At 49.5% G+C, this 19,934-nt stretch overlaps 1 protein-coding gene across 1 annotated transcript; it reads right to left on the bottom strand.

Moving 5' to 3' along the window:
- Window positions 1-1,747: 1,747 nt before the first annotated feature.
- HBEGF (heparin binding EGF like growth factor) lies at window positions 1,748-14,227 on the bottom strand. The gene is made up of 6 exons (XM_004744814.3): window positions 13,823-14,227; window positions 13,439-13,612; window positions 9,937-10,114; window positions 4,640-4,795; window positions 3,529-3,619; window positions 1,748-3,187 (listed from the first exon to the last, which is right to left on the bottom strand). The coding sequence occupies exons 1-5, from the start codon at window positions 13,866-13,868 to the stop codon at window positions 3,547-3,549; spliced, it is 627 nt and encodes a 208-aa protein (XP_004744871.1). The 5' UTR covers window positions 13,869-14,227; the 3' UTR covers window positions 1,748-3,187; window positions 3,529-3,546.
- Window positions 14,228-19,934: the final 5,707 nt, after the last annotated feature.

The raw sequence follows: 19,934 nt of genomic DNA, 5'->3' as shown, positions 1-19,934 counted from the left end.
ATGAGCTCCTCACCTTAGTGTTATTTCTAGATGAATACGGGAAGAAGAGAACACAAATCTGGGCCAGAGAACTCATTTGGAAGGTAACTTAGTGGTTAGAGTGAAGGCTTGGATAGTTGAACTCAACCAAGGTGATGCCTGTGGAGTGTGTGGCCCAGGAGACAGGCTTAGGGATCGCTCCATGACTGTCCAATATTTATTTGATTATTAGCCTAATAATGATTATGATGAACATTATAAAAGAAAGTATGGCAAAGGTGGCGAAAGGGAAAGCCCATTGGAGAAGACGTAAGGGCTTCTCAGGGCATGGGAGGGCCAGATTACTGCTAGCCAGTCTTGACAAGTGGCTGCAAGTTCAGAGGCTCCCAGAGCCACCATATCAGCCAAGGAGATGCCTGGTGTAGGGGTGGGGGATGGGGAGAGATGCTCCCAGCAGCAGCAGTGGCAGGAGAGAGCCCCTGAAAGGCAGGAAACCCAGAGGCCGCAGGAAACATTAGTTGGAGAAACAAAGCGTGTTTGAAAAGCTGAGCCTGGTGTAAGACAGGAGCAGGAGAGGGAAGCCCTGTGAACAGTTCGAAGTGACATCTGTCCTATTTTCTCTGATTACCAAAGTAATATACTGGTACTTTACAGAGCTTTATATAATGTAGATAGCAAAAGAATTTCTGATCCAAGTTTCGAAAATCTTTTTGTTGCAGTTTAATCATAACCTGAGCTGAAGGCAGTTGCTTAACCAAGTGAGCCACCCAGGCACCCAACAGAGGCCCTTCTTTAAACCCAACCACACTCCCACGGCAGCACTGGATCACATACATGTCCACTTGCTGGCCTCTGACCAGATTCTAGTCATTTCTTATGTTCATTCATCCAAGTGACAAACATCAAATCCCCACAATCTGGGATTGGAGTAATGTACATGCCCTTACCTTCATGAAGCTAGCATTCTAGCAGGAGGAGACAGACAGTCAACAAAGAAGAATATGTTAGTGATGATAAGGGCTATGGTGGGAAAGAAAGCAATGGAAGGAGAGTAAGAAGAATGGGGTGGGCGAGGAATGTGCTATTGTCTAATAGGTTGGTCAGGAAAAGGCTGCAAGGCAGACAAGAGCTGGGTTACGTTTTATGTGATGGCTCTGGCTGTTCTGTTAGAAATGGGCTGCACAGGAACAAGGTGGAAGACAGCAGATCCAGCCAGAGATGACTGTGAGCGTGACCAGGGTGATGGTAGGAGCAGTGATCAGCTGTAGCTGCATTCAGTATATATTCTAAATGTAGGTGTGATAAGGTCTGTAGACAGATTGGTTGTGGAACATGAGAGGGAAGTCAAAGGGCCTTGTTTCCACCAGGGACAATGCTTCATTGCATAGAGAGCACAGGACCAGGCCCTGAGTCCAGAGTCTATTGACCAAATGGGTGGACGTCTTTCCTGATTACAGCTGGCCAAAATTCCTATGTGAAAGGTTTCTTTTCAGTTGTCTCAGAGGAGGTAATATAAATCCTAAGACAAATAATTGCAGTCAGACTGTCCACCCCAGCTCTGTCACTTACCAGCTGTGTATCTTCAGGAAAGTTATATAACCTTTCTGAGCATCAGCTTTCTCTTCTGGAAAAATGGGACAATGATAGTATCTTCATCACACCGCAAGAGCATACGTAAAAAGTTCTGGCATAGAGCCCAATATCCACTCAAGGCTTAGGAACTACCTCTGTTAAACCAGTTCCCAGATAAAACAAGCAGACAGAAGTCTATGGAGTAAGGGTTATCTTTATTTGAATTGCAAAATATAAATATGAACCAGGTTTGGAAATACAGGTTGTAACAGTTCAGAAATGGCACCAGAAACTTCCAGAAGGGACCATGACAGCATACCTTTTTAGTTTTCAGTGAGGTGGGTGGGTTTACACAAAAGCCCTCCTCACCTCCAAACTCTGTAGTAATTGGTAGGTCATCAGTCAACAAGAACAGTCGGCTCCAATGTTTCCTGCTCCTCCTCAGCCTTTTTTGTTGCTAAAATCTTCTCTAGACTATCCTCTGCTGCACTGACCCCCACATGGAGTAGCACCAGAAGAATGGCAGGCGTAAGAGAAATGTCTCGACACAGGGGAGAGGGAGTTCCCACTCTGTCGGCCTGGGGCTGTTGGGGTTGAGGAGTCAGGAGAGCTGCAGGCATGGAAGTCCAACCTCTTACGAGATTTGGCAGGGACAGGACACAGGCAAACACCAATATCTGTTGGTATGCTTGGACATCAGCACCTTGGGCTTTCAAAACACAAACAGTAGACAATATCGCCTAGGCAAGACCGCAGTCCAACTCATAGAGAGGATCTGACAAGGTTAACTCCTTTATCTTGACTCTACTGACCTCCCGCTATGGTACTGCAATTGTGGAAGATCTTTGGAAATGTGGACAGAGAGCAGATTATCCCAGATGGGTCACGGACCCACCTTGGAGTTGTGGCAGAGGGGTGTGACGCTGAGCCAAGTGGTGGGGTACACAAGGTCAAGGGCCAGGAAATCGCCAAAGTAACAGACTAGGCACTTGAAATATTATTGTTAGATTGTTAAAAACTAAATAAATTAACATACATAGAATAAAATAAATATATAATTTAAGAGGCATTTTACAAACAAACGAACAAAAAATAGTTGTTACTTTTCCGTCTGGGTAGAAGTCCCAAAATTCAGAGTTCTCGGGCTTGTTGTATTTCACAGTTAGCTCATCAAATCCTGCGCCAGAGGCTCCAAATGGCCGATCCCTTGGTGGCTGCATGAGTTCATGGCTTTTCAATCTTCGTAGCTTTCTTCCCATCCACAAAGTTTTCTTTCATCCTCTCCTTCTTCTTTTTTATCAGTCAATGATCCTGGAGCATATGGAATTTAACCAGCATCTGAATCCAGAAGGTAATTGTTTAAACGAATTTATGGGGATATGTGAAGTTTGGAGGAGGGGAATCAGAAGGGCACGAAGGCCTCTCGCTTTTGCTTTCTTCAGACCAAGATCCCATTTTGACATAATCCATTTGGCACTTGAAGGCTCTGGTATTTTGGCAAAGCAATTATGGGAGGCCCAATCTAGACAGCAACCGGGAACGAAGGAGTCTTCCTGACTAGCTGTGACGTACTTTCCCTCTGCAGAGTCTACAATCAGCTGTGCCTTCTCAGAGGTAGCAGTCGTCCCGCAGATTCCTAAAGCACAAAAGGAAGTCACGTAAAGCTGGATCCAGTCTTAAGAGGTCTTAAGAGTCTCTCAGATCCAGTCTTACAAAGTAGGGAGCTCATCTGGGAATGGGCAGAAGAAGGGACAAGGATGGGAGAAGCTGTGGTCTCAGGCATCTCTCTCAGGTATTTCTCTAGCAATTGTCACCCCAAGTGGAGATGACCCACTGGAAACCTTTTTGAAAACCATTCTGCAATGGGACTCTGACTCCATAGTAGCCTGCCCTCCAACCCCTAAGTCAAGAGAAGAATTCAGAATGTCTTGAAGGGAAGATGGTGATGGTGCCATGGGGAAAACAATGGCCTATTACCTTGAGCACAGGTCTCTCTCAGTGGGAAGTAGTCATGCCCAACTTCACTTTCTCTTCACTTTCCACATCATAACCTCCTCTCCTATGGTACCTGGAGGAGACAAGTTTTGTGAGCAAGCTCTGCCTGATATGACAGGGTACAGGTCCCAGAGAAGATTCTTCTAAAGGACACTGCCATGGTAGTTCCCTCCATTACTTGGAAAAGCCTAGATGGTCTAGCAGGGGGCGCCTGGGTGGCTCAGTGGGTTAAGCCTCTGCCTTTGGCTCAGGTCATGATCTCAGTGTCCTGGGATCGAGTCCCACATTGGGCTCTCTGCTCGGTGGGGAGCCTGCTTCCCCTTCCCCCCTGCCTGCCTCTCTGCCTACTTGTGATCGCTCTCCTCTGTCAAATAAATAAAAATAAAAATAAAATCTTAAAAAATAAAAATAAAAAAAGATGGTCTGGCAGCCCAACAGACCTCTGGTCAAAGGCCTGAGTGCCCCAAGGAATGCCTGTCTCTAACAGCAGGCTATAATTTGCTGAGAACTTTGACCTCATTTACATGATCCTCATACTATCCTTATGAGGTAGGTAGACAGATTCAGTCACTGTGAGATTATAGACCTCAGAAAGACAGGTAACTTGGTCCAGGTCTTACAACAGATGAATTACACAGCTTGGAAATGGGCAGTGTGTTTGGTAGGTCTCCCCCAGTCTAGAACATAACCTGGACTGGAAGTATGGCCTGAGGTTGAGATGCCTCAGAATTGAAAGGCTATATCACCAGCCATGCTGTGTCTATCAAAGCACACACTAATGTCATCAAAACACAGAGCAAAGGGAAAGAACTGTTGTGAAGAGGTAGAGCCATGGGTGGGTCACTAGGCCTGCTTTGAAAAGCAGGACCTACAACGACCTGGCAATCTTTGCCCTGGGCTCTGGACCCTGGACTCACGGCAGGCCAGAGAAGCTAGGTTCCTAGAGAACCTGTACTCAGGAATGTCAGTCAGAGTCCTAGCCTGGAATTTTGGAGGTTGGAGGGCTCATGCGATGATCACAGACAGAAGACCCAGAGGGAAGAGGAATGGGAGTGATTTGCAGAAACAGCCTGCAGGGGGCCCCAATACTCACCTAAACATGAGAAGCCCCACGATGACAAGCAGACAGACGGACGACAGCACCACGGCCACCACAGCCAGGATGGTTGTGTGGTCATAAGTATATAAGCGATTTTCCACTGGGAGGCTCAGCCCATGGCACCTCTCTCCGTGGTAACCGGGGTGGCAGCTGATTCAAGACAGAACAAAGTGGAGATGAGCTTAGTGGTTTGGCCTCTCTCTACAGGCAATAGGCCTCCTGCCTGAGGCCATTGCCAGCTCTCACAGCCTCACACCCTATCAGTCCCTGACCTTGATCCCCATCCTTCCTCTATCCTAGTAGGAGTCTAGGAAAAGGCGAAAACCCCTCTGAAGGTTCTGTAGCTTTCCTCGCCATCCTTCACTCCCCCTCTCCATTCCCTCTGGTTCTCTGGATCAAGATTCCTGCTCCAGGCAGGGAAAAAGTGAGGGAGGACTTGAAGGTCCAAGTTACATATATTCTGTGTGTTTATTTACTACATGTGTATTGGGAGCCCCTCAGAAGACTTAGGTCTGTGAGCTGGCAGGTTGAGCTGAGGGGACTGAGTATCACTCCCTCTAGTAGGCCCCTTAACTCTGACCCAGAAATAAACCCAGCCTTCTCCACCACGGCTTCCAGCCCTCAGTTCCTCTCAGCCACGGCCCATCCTATTAATAGGTCCTGTTCCTTTGCCAGGAGTCATTTTTCTCAAGTTCCCTTCATTTAACTCCCAGCTCCCTCTGGGTGCAGGGTCCACTTCGAGAGCTTCACATCAACTTTTGGCCTCTGAACCTTGGGCTATCTGGCCTCCTCCATCATAGGACAAAGCAAACAAAACCAAGGTAGCTTCTTATTGCCCAGCTATCTTGCCAGAGCACGGAAAATGTCATGGAAAACAACCCTCTGGCTTTTCACACCAAGAAATCAATCGGATAGCAAATGCCTCTTGCAACATAAAGCATTTCCTCGAAGCTCTGAGGAAGACTTGGAAGCACTTTCTGTTGAATAAAACATTCATGTCCCTTCCTGCATCCGAGTGCCCAAGAGGCCCTTTGATGTCGGTGGCGGCCCCCCATGTTATAGAAGGGCAGAGCTATCCTCCCCATGGTCACTCAGCGGAGCAGAAGTGTGGTCTTGATTTGTCTGACTCTGAGCTCAGTGTGCTCCCCGATCCCACCCACAACCACACTGGCACCATCTGCCTGGAGCCTCCAGGCCACTGGCTTGCTGATGGAAGCACCGAGAACCGGGTGGCCCTCTATTCTGAGCTGTGCCTCCACTGGGAAGCAGGTCGTGTGTGTGATACCTCAGAGCAAGGAATCCCTTCTTGGAAGAGGCACCCCGGAAGCGGACCTTTCCGGACCTGGCAGCAGCAGGGGGGCCAGGCCACCCCTGACGAGTGCCAAGCAACTCTCCCTGCCTCAGCCCCTCTTGGGTACTTTGGGGAACCATCCCCCTGCAGGACAAATGGGGGTCAGTCCCACAGACACACAGCAGGGCAGATGGCTCCATGCCTTGACTCTTCATGAATCTGTTCCCTTGGCCAAGATGGGCAAAATAACCACCCCCATCCTGACAGGATACGGAGGAAGCTCTCAGGAGTCCCCCTGGAAAATCACTTATGCATAACAATTTACAATTCATAAGGCCCTATCCCTATCTGCTAGCTCAACTGAGATTCATAACATCGGGTAGGCAGGTACAGCCCCATTTTACAGATTGAAAGATTAAGATTAAGTATCAGAAGGTGTGATTTACCAAAAGTAGCACAACTAAGAAGCAACAAGACTAAGACTAGAAACCAGTCCTAGCAGATTCCAAATTCATGATTCTTTCCACTCTGAACAGTGCAGATTACCCCAAGGAAACATCTGATGAAGTGAGAGGTTCCTGGGGCTGTCTGACCCTGGTCTTTGATCTATTATTATTAACTTGAATAATAGATAGCAAGCATTAAAGGCTTACTGTGAGCCAAGTACTCTGTGCTAATTGGTTTACAAGAATCATTTCATTTAATCTTAAAAACATCTCTGTGAAGTAGGAGTTAGTCTCCCCATTTTAAAGATGGAGAGACTGAGGTTTAAACTCTTAGCTAATTTGCCCAAGGTTACACAGCGAGTGAGAGGTAGAGCCAAGACTCAACCCAGCAATCTAGATGACTCTTTCAGAGACTATGCCTTCCTGGGTTAGGGGTGGGGGAGAAGGGAAGTTGAAACTGAGGCTGTTTTTCACTTCCAGCCATCACTCAAACCCCACAGGTAGTTACTCAGATGATAGAAATAAAGCTTGGTCTCAGAGTCCCGCAATTCCGTTACATAATCCCTCCACCCCCACCCTGAGTCAAAAGGATAATAATGTAAACATCCTAATATTACCCACCTCCCCCTCCCTTTGCAAATGACTCCTGACTTCCCCAGGGAAGGAGGGGGGGTGAGTACGTTCTAAGCATCCCGGGTGGGGACAAGATCATGTGTCTTGCTCAGAGCCAGCAACCCACCAAACTGGAACGTGTCCCCCCTACAGATGTTTGCGACCTATTTCAGAACTTGTATTACAATGGGAATAAGAACCCTCTAGGGTCCAGAGACTCTTCCAAGCAGGGTTTCTCTGCCCCTACTTCATGCCTTGCTGCTATTTCTAGCCAGGTGATCTTGAGCAAGTTACTTTTACTTTTTCAAGCTTTGGTTGACTCGTGTAAAACACATTATTAATAAAGACCTATTTCACCAGAGTATTGTGAAGATCAAATGAGATGTTACACTTAATAGCCCTTAACAAAAGGCCAAGTCCCACATATGTGTGAGTTATTATAAAATAGGACTCCAGAAGATACTGTCCTGAGGAACAGGGCCCTGAAGTCTGATGGAAAGAGAAGGGGACTCACCATTCCTTCTCAGCATCTGGCCAGGGAGGCCAAGGGAAGGCCCCGGGCCTGTCTCTCTTCCAGCTGAGTTCTCCTCAGCCTGACTGCCTCTAGGTTTCCTCTGGCCACAGGAAACTTTGCAGCCGGTTTCTGGGTCAGCAGCCAGTCAGGAGCCCCAGGAAACGGCTCTCTGAGGGCAACTTTTGGCTGGTGACATAAAAGGGTTTTCCTGTAAATGGTGGCTGTGGAGGACTGGTTTAGGAAGCCAGCTAGCCTCAAGCTTCTCAGGGCAGCGCGGGCACACCCTGGCTGGCGGTTCCAGGGTCTAGAGGGAGGAAGGAGCAACAAAGGGCCCCAAATGTAGGCGCCCGGCTAGCACACTTCCCCACACCAGGAGCTCTGTGTCTTCTTGCTGCACTCTGTCCCGAGTGCCAAAGGCCAGAGGCAGGAGGTAGCCAAAGCTTAGACACAATCCAGCCCCTAGAAAATCTGCCTAGGAAGCAGAGACAAAGTCTTCAATCAGATTGCTCTGCTCTTAGGCTGGTAAAAGCCTTAAGAGACCTCGAACATAACAGGTGTCCTCTATGAAATCCTATTCAAACTCTGTAAGGACAGATAGGGAAGAGGAACACAAGCCAACAACACCCAGTACAGCCTGGGGGCATGAAAGGTATGCTGGACTAGAAGTCAGGCACCTGAATCCTTGTCCTGTTTCCATCCATTTATTTAGCTGTTGATCTCAGGCAAATCACTTCCTACTTCCTGGCTCTAGTTTCCTCACCTTTCAACTAGAAATAGCAAGTCCTGCCAACTCCCTGTCTAGGGCTTTCGAGAATCCTAGGACATGACTGTAATTCCCCATTCCCTAGAATAGCTGGTACCAGGTAGGTACTGAACATGTACCTGCTGGGCTCAGCTCATAATAAAAGTTAATTGGGAAGTTATGGGGTAAAGGAGAGAAGGCATTCTCACCATTAGGACCACCTTGACCCTGGGCAACCTTATCTAGTGGCTTTAGCTGGTGGGTCAAGCCCAGCGGTCCAGGATAGCAGCCTTAAAAGGTTCTCAGCCAAGCAGTCCAAGTCCATCCACCAAAGCCCTGGGTCAGTTTGGACCAGACAGAATCCTGGCCTCAATCCACCTTGACTACCCTCAGAGTTACAGCCTCCAACCTGTGCTAATGATGGCATTTCACAAATTGAAGACAAACATTTCCTACCCTATCCCAAGACCTTGGGAAGAATACTACTACGGGGACTGTCTATGTTACTCCAAAGCAACTCCCTCTAATACCAAGATCCTGACAAGGATGTTATAGGGGAGGACCCACAAGTGATCATGGACATGGTAGAAAGTGACAGGTCTGTCTGCCAATTGCTAAATACAGAGCAGCTTTGCTATCTGAGATCAGATAGGACAAGGAGGGAGCTTTAAAAAGACAAGGGATTGGTACTAATCCCAGTAGAAGAGATGCCAGGCAGCCAACCTTCTTGACAGGTTGAGAGGTGGTACACAGCTAATAGCCTCCCGGCCCTGTCCAGAGCCCAGGTCTCTGAGCCTGTCTCTCTACAGAGGAAGAGAGTGGACATTTGTAGTCGAATGTGGGTGTTGGCCCCAGGCACAGCAGCAACACTATGCCTGAGAGCATGGCAGTGCTGTCATCCCCAAAGGGGTGCCAAGGCAGCCATTTGCTGGGCTTGGCCTTAGCAGAGTAGCTGAGGAACCCAGGGCCCCTCCGCCCAGGGAAAGGGTGGTGCTGCCTGACCAGGGGCTGATGCCTACTGGGTTGGGTTCCATTTCCTGTTAATTTTGCACAGAGGACGTGTTCTCCCAATCCCATGGCCAAAAGGCCAATACCCACTATGTCCCCCGACATCCTGGCCCTTGCGGGGATGAGGAAGAAGAAACGAAGGGGCTTCTCCCTGTTCCCATTATGACTGCTTTCTGTATAGTCCAGGCATGCCTTCGAATCAACCCACACGTGCTCTCATATGAGTGCACATATATCCGAGCACACACACATCTGCACGGCGTGAGTCCAAATGCACCTCAGGGCTTGGGAAAGGAGGCTGCAGGAGCTCCCCTCCGCCCGGGGAAGCCTACTCAGCGTGTGTTCCACTGGCTTCTCCCATCTGAACTAGGGCCTGAGGTAGGACTGAAGGACCTGCCTTCAGGTATCAGCTCTCCTAGCCACACCCTTGCCCGAACAAGCAGGAAATGTCCCCAAGGATGAAAGAGCGTCACAAACCTACACCACAGGAAATTACATCCCATGCGGGGGAGAGCCCCTTCCGCTGACTAAAAATATTTCCCCTCCTCCCAACTTCCGCCTGAAGATTGAGAAGAAACTGGGTAAAATTATGAATTCAAGGAACAGTGACAACGAGGAACAGCCACGTGACTGACAAAAAGTGTGCTGAGCACAGTCAGCCAGGGAAGGGACACTCACATGCAGGATGGAGCCCGGAGCTCCTTCACATATTTGCATTCGCCATGGATGCAGAAGTCCTTGTATTTCCGAAGACAAGGGTCTCTCTTCCTCCCTAACCCCTTGCCTTTCTTCTTTTTTTTCCCACGCTCCTCCTTGCTGGGTGTGGCCAGAGCCTGTGGCTTCGAGGAGAAAGCAGCTGCAGGAGAAAAGCACTCTGTTAAGTCTTCGACTCTTCCTAGGGGAAAGACCCAGAACAGCACCCTGTCTGAAAGAAATACGCACGCTCTATCCCACCTGAAGTCAGAGGACTGGGGAAGGCCCCCTTGCTCAGTGCCTCCCAGGGGGCTAAGGGAAGATTAGGCAGAACCACCAGAAAGCAGTAGAGGAAACAGAGGCTACAGGGGTCCCAGGGAAGGCATTTCTCAGGCTCAGTTTAAGAACTTCATTCGAACAATGCTAGCTTCTGTAAGTAACTGCCACTGACTGGGCAGTTCCAGCAAGCTCTCCCCCACCCCACTGTCCATCCCCATTGACTCCCCCACGCCCACTTGGTGCTATTTTGGCCTTAAATCAACCTCATTTCCTGATGTTGCACTCAGTGACCCACTTGCAGGAAGACAGTGTCAGAAATAAAAATTGCTTCTGGAGAAGGTACTTGGAGGGTTTTTTTGGCGGGGGGTGGGGGGTGGTGCTCCTAAAATAACAACAGTGTCCATGTCCAGACAGCCCCCTCTGAGGCATCCATCAGCACCAGGTTACCATAAGCCCAGGCCAGAGCCAGGCTTAGGGACTGCAAGCAGGCTATCCCTGCTTTTCGACATCAAGAATATTTACCTGGCTCTGTGTCCTTTGTAGCTCACTACTTCTCTCAAAGGTCTATTAAATTTACTCCTAAATGTCCTGTTTATAGCTCTCTAGGATGGATGAGTATAGTGTGTACATGGGTGCAAAAGATGGAAAGTAAGGAACTCCAGAAGGAACTGGAACAATGATGACACCCCCCATTCTTTCCACACTTCAAAGCGGGGGGGAATAACAGCCTCACATAGACATCCAGCCGGGACAGATGGTGGGCTACGCCCATCAGCCCATCAGGGGTCTGACGCCAGTCCTCTCTCCCCTGCTCCCAGAAGAAAAAATGTGCCTGCTGCCCATAACTGTAGCCACGTGTCTGGTGTAAGCACGAACATCATACATAAGACTGGAGACCCAGGGTCCTCGAGTGGGAAGTAACTTGAAAGAATATCATGGTTTCCCATTTTCAGATGAAAAACTTGAGGTCCCAAAAGACAGTGATTTGGTAAAGGTCATGTAGGGTTGAGATCAGAAATGTGGTCTCTGGATTCCATATCCAGCGCTCTTTCCCAATATAACCAAACTGCTCACACACCCCTGTCCCTTCCCCTGGACAAGTCTAGAGCACCCCGGATGTTGAACCAGAAATGAGATAATAAATGGGCTCTGAAGTTGGCACACCTGTGCTCCAACTTCAGCCGTGTGATTTTGGGCAAGTGGCTTAATCTCTCTGAACCTTGAGGTTCTTGGTGAGTAGTGGCTAGCACAAGTTCAATCTTAGAGGATTGCTATAGGATTAAGCAACCCACAAGAGTACAGTGATTGCCTAGAACACAGTAGGTACTTAATAATTGGTAATAGTTATTAATTTTAGATGATAGGATCCCCAGACCTGAAAAAAAGAGCTTTTGCCAAGCAAAGCCAAGAGAAGGGAAAAAAGGCAGGTGCCAGTAGTGCCCCAGTCCCGTTCCCTCTGGTGTAAACCCTAGTCCCTTCAGAGCTCAGACGGTGAGGCAGATGCTCAGAAAGACCAGAGCTGTGGTAAAACTGGGCAGGAGGGGCAAGCCAACCAGAGAGGAAGAGAGTGACAGGGTGACAGCGACGCTCCTGCCAGGGACAGAGAGCAGTGAGTCAGGTTCTGCAGAGGTATGAGGAGCAGCCATGTGGGTGGAGGGTGAGTCACAGCCCAGCTCTGCCCAGCCTAAGAGGAGAGGGCTTGGAGAATCCAGGTTGTTCCGGCCAGGGGTGACCCAAGGAGGCTATGGGGAGAGGACGAGAGGTGGCAGCTCAGGCTCAGCTTGGGAGCAGACCTTTGATTCATACGAAGCAGAGATAGCACCTAAGGGAAGCTCTGGGTAAGGCAGGGCTGGAACAGGTGGGTATCTTTCCAACCAAATTAGTCATTCTGGAGCTCCAGGGCTCAGTCCCTGCTCCACCCTTAAGAATCACTGCAGGTGGCTGGAGGCAGGCAAGTGGGCAATGCTGGAGGCTCTGGGCTCAACCACAGGCACATCTGCTATGGTCCTGCTGTGGTCATGACGTCAGCACCTGCACACGAGGGTCATTTCTGATGAGTCTGGGAAGACCTACAGCTCAAATCTCTCCATCTGTCTCTGTCTCCCTCTTTTTCTGTCCCCCTAGAATATTTTTGGTCAGACAAGGACCAAACAAACACACGGTAGGTCTGAGATCTCTGCTCAGAGCCCCAGAACCTAGAGAGATTTAGAGAGTGAGAGATAAAGGGACAGGGAGAGAGAAGTGGAAAGAGAAAGAATTAGATGGAGAGGAAGGAACGGAGGAAGTGTCTTTCTCTAAACTGGGAGAGTAGGAGCCTGGAGATGGGACGCCGAGGCTCAGAGGATCCCACATGGTCCTTCATCCCTTCTCTCAGGGTCTCAGGGTGCTCCGAAGGCTTTGGGTAGGATGTGTAGATACCCTGCATTTCATTATATCTCCCTAGGGACACTGTGCCCACTGCTCATAGGCTCCCAAGGAGGTGCTGGCCTCACCCTCCTCACCTGGGGGACCAAGAGTTCTTCATTGCCCTCTGTTTCTCTAACCTGGAGACAGGTGGAGAACACTGCACACCTCTACTATGTCCCTAAGCTCTCCACATCTGTCATTTTATACATGATAGTCATTTGATGGAGGAATTAAGACTTGCACCCATTTTGGGGCGCCTGGGTGGCTCAGTGGGTTAAAGCCTCTGCCTTGGGCTCAGGTCATGATCCCAGTGTCCTGGGATCGAGCCCCACATAGGGATCTCTGCTCAGTGGGGAGCCTGCTTTCTCCTCTCTCTCTGCCTGCCTCTCTGCCTACTTGTGATCTCTGTCTGTCAAATAAATAAATAAAATCTTTAAAAAAAAATTAAAAAAAGACTTGCACCCATTTTTATGTAGAAACTCTACGGAAAGCATCCCAACCATTCCTCCTTGTTCCTTACTCCAGCTTAGCCCAGAGCAAGACCCCAGACACCTTACCTTCTCCCTAAGTTCTAAATTACCCAGAACGGCAGCAACTCGACATATGAGACTCAACAGCAAGAAAGACAGTGGGACCCACATTTCAAGATCCCCGAGTAAGCTGGTCAGGCTCAGCAGCTTTTCCTTGAAGTCCTCCATGAATACCCCCAACCCATAAGCACGCCCAAACAACGGGAAGCCTCGATCTACGTATTCTTCAATTGCCCAGCGCGGGCTCGAGGATGGGCAGCCCTCGCACCCACCTCTTAAAAGATCCAGGTCTGTCTCTTCTAAGTTCAGGACTTCTCTGCCCCGGCCGCCTTCCGGGGCCAGTAGCTGGTCTGTAGATTCGGTGGGAGAGTCCAGGTTGCCGGTTCCAGCTGCCAGCCCTCTCCGAAGCCGCTCCAGGCTCTCGCCAGTCACCAACGCCGAGAGCACTGCGGGCGAGGGGCGAGGCCGCATCAGACACCCTCTCCAGACCCCCGGTCGCCACGCACCAATGCTGGCGCCCGCCTGCCAGGGAGCACGGGCCCCACCAAGTGGCCCGCCCTGGGGTCGCTGCAGCGACCTTCCCCGGTGCCCCCCAGCACAGTGTCCCCCAACCCCCGCCCCTCCCCGACCTCCGGGGACGTCGGCAGCTCTCTCACCTGCAGCCAGAAAGAGCTTCAGCACCACCGACGGCAGCAGCTTCATGGTCCTAGACCCGGCGGAGGCGGCGAGGCAGCAATCACTTCGGAGGCGGCGGCCACGGGGCGCTGGCACGGGAGCCGGGGCGGGCGGAGCGCAGGAGATTCGGCCGGTTTCGGTGTGCCGGCGGCCTCTGGGTGCAAGCCTAGCAGGGACCTGCGTGGAGCTGGCGGCCGCTGGGCGTCTGTCTGCTCGCTCTGTCCGTCCGCCCGCCCAAGCCCCTGGTGTCTCGGTCAGGCGAGCCCCCGTCCGCCCGCAGGTCCCTCAGTCGACTAAAGGCTCCCGGGAGCGCGGCTGGGAATAAGGCTCCCGGAGGCGCCGAAGCTCCGCCCCGCCTCCCTCCCCCCTCCCGCGCTGGGCCGCTCGCCCGGCTCCCGGCGCCGTCCGCGCAGCCCCCGCAGCCCCCCACTCCGCGGGCGCCGCGGGGGGGAAGGGGGCGGGAGTAGGAGGCGGCGCTCACATATTTTGGGACCAGGCCAGGGCCGCCGCTGCCTGACTGTGGGAAGGACTGCTGACCAGCAGGTGGCGGGGACCAGTTCCTACCTTTCCCCAAACGCTTGTCGCGCTGCAGCCTTGTGACTGGCGAGCTAAGCTCTGTCCTTGGACACCCCTCGTTCCTTCCCCCTGTTCCAGGCCTGGTCCCCTCCAGCCATCCCTGCTCCACACCAGAGATCTGCACCCAAGTCACCTTCTGAAGGGTAACACTCGCGTCTTTGCCTAGCAACACAGCAGATAGTAAATAATTAATTCATGTATCATTTAAAAATTGGACATATGAATGCCAGCAGGTCTCCCGAGCCCAAAGTAACTGGAGTTGCAGTTGCAGGCACTTGGTATCAATCCAGCTAAAGCAAAGGAAGTTAGTATTCTAGCTGCTAGAGTGGCTTCCCTCCATATTTCTCCCAAGGAACACAGTCTCAAGACCATTAAGAGTTTTGAACTATGGATTGTAATTCCCAGGCTTCTAGGATCAGAGGGACAATGGTTGTGCAACATGCCTCATAGTATTCTGTCTTGGAACACCCTTCTTCCCCAACATCAAAACTGAGACCCTCTCCCATAGGAACCAGCTGGCTAGCCTAGGTTGCTATGTTCAACAAGTGCCAGGGGACTGATGTGTTTCTCCTCCAACCTATGTATTTTTACAGGGGTCTTCTGCTGTCAATGTTCTGACCCAAAGAAATGACTCTCCCAGTAAATATTTCAGCTCCCAGAGACATGCTGGGGAGGGAGTTGTGTGACACAGGGCTGGGTTGGCATTCAGAGCCCTCAAATTGTGCCAGATAGAGCTGCTTGCCTGATTCAGCCCATGTGTAGAGATAAAAACAGGCCTCCTATTTATACCCAGGCTATCCCCCACTGTCTCTCTCCATCCCCACTTTTGCAGGGGTCTGCCCTCTTGACCTGCTCCTACCAACCCTTCCCAGGCCTAGGTTTCCATAGTAGACTGGAATTCCTACATACCTAAGTTGGAATCCAGACCTGGCTGCTTCCTGAACAAATTTGAACAAGATATTTAATTTCATTGAGCCTCAGTTTCCAAATCTCTCAAATGGAAATAATAACAATAATAAGGCCTCCTTTGTAGAGAGCTTTTGGAAGATTGAACGAGGAAACTCCTATAAGAAAACAGTTAGTACAATTCCAGGTGTATTATAAGCTCTCAATAAAAGTGACCTATTATCTTATTATCACTAAGCATTCTACCTTGACTATTCTGTTCCCTTAGAGCCTTTTCATCTCTCCCTTCCTGCCAGGTCTGAGGCTATATCTTGTCGGTTGGACTGGTTTCAGGCGGAAGCTCACCTGTCACCTATTTGGCCCAGTGCCACTGTGGGATTATTCTTCTGGGTGATCACTAGTACCTTAGCGGATGGTCACCACCCAGGCCACACCTTTGTTCTCCCTCAGGAACTGCTTGACCACCTCCTTCCCCCAAACAAAACCACTCTGGGATCAGGGCTCTCCCTGGGGGAGGGTGGAGGGAAACACTTCCTGACACACAGCCAAGTCACCCCTTGCTCCTACCTGTCTCCAGGGTCACACCCTGCTTTCCTGTCCCAGCCTGCCTATCCCTTTGCACGCTCCGTCTTTCCGCCTTCTCACCTCCACATCAGCCTTAGCCGCCCCATTCATGGGGCAACTCCAAGCTTTCACCACACCTAGGAGCCTCACCCTACCTCGGTTTGTGTGTCAGCCAGGTTTTACGGGAAGGGCTTAGAAAAAAAAGACAAAGACCTGGAATGCCTTTGGGACAGTCATTTCCCCTCTCAGAACCTGGGGTGTCCTCTGATCAAAGAAAATAAATCAAAATTCAGGCTGGGTTCATTCCATTAGCTTATTTATTCCTCAAACATGCAATGAATGCTTTCAGGCACAAGGGACGCAGCAGTAAACAAGGCAACCAAGAATGTGCTTTCATGATGCTTCCATTCTACAGAAAGGGAAACAGGTAACATATTAAGTAAATTTAAAAAATGAGAAGCAGCTATAGTGCAAGTTCAAATGCAATGATACACTATAGGGGGAATGTGTCCCAGTGCTTGGGATGACACTTTAGGTGCAAACTCGTCTCTGAGCAGGTGATGTGTAAGCTGAGGCCTGAATAAAAAGAAGGAAACAGACTTGTGCTCATCCACTGCTAAAGCATTCCAGCCACGTGCATAGTGCACCAACTGAAGTGGGAACAAACTTGGAGGATTCAGGGAACCGCAAGACGGCCAGAAAGCAAGGAGGATTATAAGATAACCTTGAAGCAAAGGCTAGGGACAGGGAACAGAGGACATTACAGGCTCTGCTAGGTGCTGGAATTGATTTCCTATCACTGTGGGCATCACATGAGATGGTGATGGGAAAGCACAATTATGTAGAATTTTTTTCATGTATCCTAGCCCCCCCCCGCCCCCCCCCACACATACGTACGGGCTCTCTGGCTGTCAAGTGCCCAGTATACTCCTAAAGAAGCAGAGTCTAAATGGGCCACTCCAATTTCCCCCAACTGTCTATGGACCATAAGCAAAATGAAATTTGAAGACTCACTGGCCCTGGGCCACCAGTGAGTCACAGGTGGCAAATCCAGAGCAGAAACCCTGGCATCCTGTTCTCCAGACCCGTCCTGGGTTCCCTAGCCTCTGGAAAGACAGTCTTCATGGGACACTGAGTGTCACTGACTCACTGCCATACAGACCTTGATCTGGGGAGAGAAGCCAGTGGGGAGGAGGTGGGGGAAAGGGGTACTGGTCAGGAGAAGAAAAGGGAGAAAGGGACTTGGAGAGGGAACCCAATGGAATCCCTTCCCTAATGTGACCAAGATGTCTATGCCAGCAGATTGGTTCGCCCAAACCTGACTCTGCATCAGCTTACCTGAGAATTTATTGAAGATAAAAAGATCCAAGCCCCACCCAGTCCTCCTAATTCAAAACCTCCTGGGGTGGAGCCCAAGCCTTTATACTTTTGTTGGTAATTCTGACATCAACCCGGTTCAGAAGCACTGGTCTGCGTAATTAGCTAGAATAACTTACACAGCATCTGAACAAAACGTGTGACCCTCTGGGGTAGAGGGGTTTAGGTAATGTCGCTTGTCCTGTGCTCAACACTTCACATACATTATCTTGTACGATCTTTACAATTGCCTCAAGACTAGCTATTCTTCCCCATTTTAAGGTCTTGAAGCTAAAAACAGGTAATTAGCAGTCCAGGTCACCCAGCTAGTGAAAATCTAAGCCTCCATTTGAATTCCTTCCTTCTTCCTGGGCTTCTGTTCTTGAGCTCAACACTGCCGTTAACAAATGGATGAGACAATGGCTGCCTTCTCCCTGCTTCTACAGTCAGTAACATTGTCAGCTTTGCTGAGGCTCAGGGCTCCATCTGTCCTGCGGGAGGCAGTGATAAGAATCAGCCTCGAGGCTGGAGGACTAGGTAAGACTGCAGAGCAGCTAGTGAAATGGGTATACCCTTGTGAGCCAGACAGCCAAGGGTTCAAATTTTGAATATGTTATTTGCCTTATTTATTTATTTGTTTTTGCTTTCTAGCTTAGGACCCATTATTCAACTTCTCTGACCTACAGTTTGCTAATCTGCGAGAAGGGAATAATAATAGTAGTTTTTACTATAGGGGTTTGTGATGGTTAAATCAGATCATGTGTGTAATGCAGAATATGATGCCTGGCACATGGTAGGTGCTTCCTTGGTGACAGCTGCTACTAAGAATGAATGCTTCAAAAAAAAAAAAAGAAAGAAAGAAAGAAAGAAAAGAAAAGAAAAAAATGTGCGCGCGCACACACACACACACACACACACACCCACACACAAAATCCCCAAATGCTGCTTCCTTCTCTCCTTCCTTCTTCTCTCTTTCGTTTTTTCTTTCTCTCTCTCTCACTTTCCCTTCCTTTAAGTGGGAAATTTAAAAAAATGTGACAGCCATCCTCCCTCATCTTTCTGCTGAGAGATCATCATGCTTATGATGAGATGGTAATCTCCAAGGCCTCCTGGAATTTTGAAAACCTTTACCCAAGATAGCAACCCTGGCTCAGAGTCTGGAGAGTAGCAGGTGTCCCCTGGGAGAGGGGATTCTGCCTCTTTCACCTTCCAGTGTACCAAGAGAAGGAGACCCAAAGCTCTGCAGACTGGGGAAAGGGCACCTCCCTTGAGGGTACTTCTCTCTTAGGGTACCATGAGCCCAGGGTTACCGAAACTTGAAAGCTGAGAGTTATAGAGTCATGGTTCCTTGCCCTAAGACGTCTTCATCCCCACTCTCTATCCCCACTTGAGCCCAGCAATCAAGCAGTTTTGGGGTTGCAGCTGGATTTGTACTCAGATCTGCCCTTTGGAACCCCCTTGTACCTCCTATCCTGCCTGGGCTTTCCTGGAGGTCGTGCCAGGGATGAACAGGACCGCCTGTCTGATTCCCCAGGCTCGGGATCCATTTGAATAGGATGAAGACTGGGGTGTGGAGGGGAGTTAGGGGAATCAGGAGTCCCTGTCATTCCCAGATATTGAGGAGGGAATATTTATAATGTGCTTGGCTCAGATCTGGATTCCTAGCTATCCTCCTCCATTTCTGGGCCCATTTCTGTGACTTTGAGGGATTAGCAGGACTTTACCACTCTGGCCATCCGCTCGCACAGATGGCTGTCTGTCATCAGGAAGGGGGTGAGTGATTCCTCATTCAGCCACCACACAACCCATCTCCCTCTTTAAGCCTCAGATTCCTCACGTGTAAAATAAGAGGCTGAAGCGCTATTCTGTGTTCAGGCACTGGCCAATAAATGTCCCTCCCGAACTGTTTGCAGGCCTGCTGCTGTTCAAAGTCCAGCAGAGACAATACCATGACAACCAGCAGTGCCTGATCTGTGAGGCATGATAACCTTTCTCTCCGTGTCTCTTCGTCTCTCGGTGTGGAGAATTACAGTCTACTTAAGGGGTTCTTGTGGCTAAGGAGATGGCACCTCTGAAAGCTCTTGGCAAAATGGAGAGCCCTACATAAATAGGTCAGTACTATTGTTACTAACTTCTCTAGGGCTCAGCCTTGGAATGAGGTCACATAAAATCCTGTACCAGGAATGTGTAAGTTTGGGTTTTCTTAGAAATGCAATCACAGAGCTGCAATTTAAAAATTTAACCTTATCCATCTGCTTTTTTTTTAAATAACAGAGCGTTGATCTAGGACAATGATTCACAAAGTAAGAGATGCTGCCCCCTAGGGGTCATTATGGGAATCTGTGGGGAGTTTTTGGTTGTCCAAAAACTAGGAAGTCTTCAGGCATTTGGAGGAAAAGATGTCAGGCTCACACATTTAAAAATTGCTCCCCCAATTGTCCCATATTCCACATACTTTTGAGTGTCTTTCCAGACATTCATATGGGTGATAAGCTTGATTATAATCACTTGAGCCTAGAATCATCTCTAATTACATTAAAATATAGAAAGAGTTTTTAACACTGACTTTCCCAAGAATTAAATTAGCACGAACTGTTCATTTTGGTGGTATCTGAGTTCTCAAACAACACACTTCTGTCAGTATTTGTAGGTGTCACATTTGTCAGTATTTGTAGGTGTAGGTGCAAGCAA

This window comes from Mustela putorius, unplaced genomic scaffold (assembly GCF_011764305.1).
Source record: "Mustela putorius furo isolate JIRA1106 unplaced genomic scaffold, ASM1176430v1.1 tig00000145_pilon_pilon_pilon, whole genome shotgun sequence".
NCBI lineage: Eukaryota > Metazoa > Chordata > Mammalia > Carnivora > Mustelidae > Mustela > Mustela putorius.
This window is presented reverse-complemented; position numbering and strand designations above follow the sequence as displayed.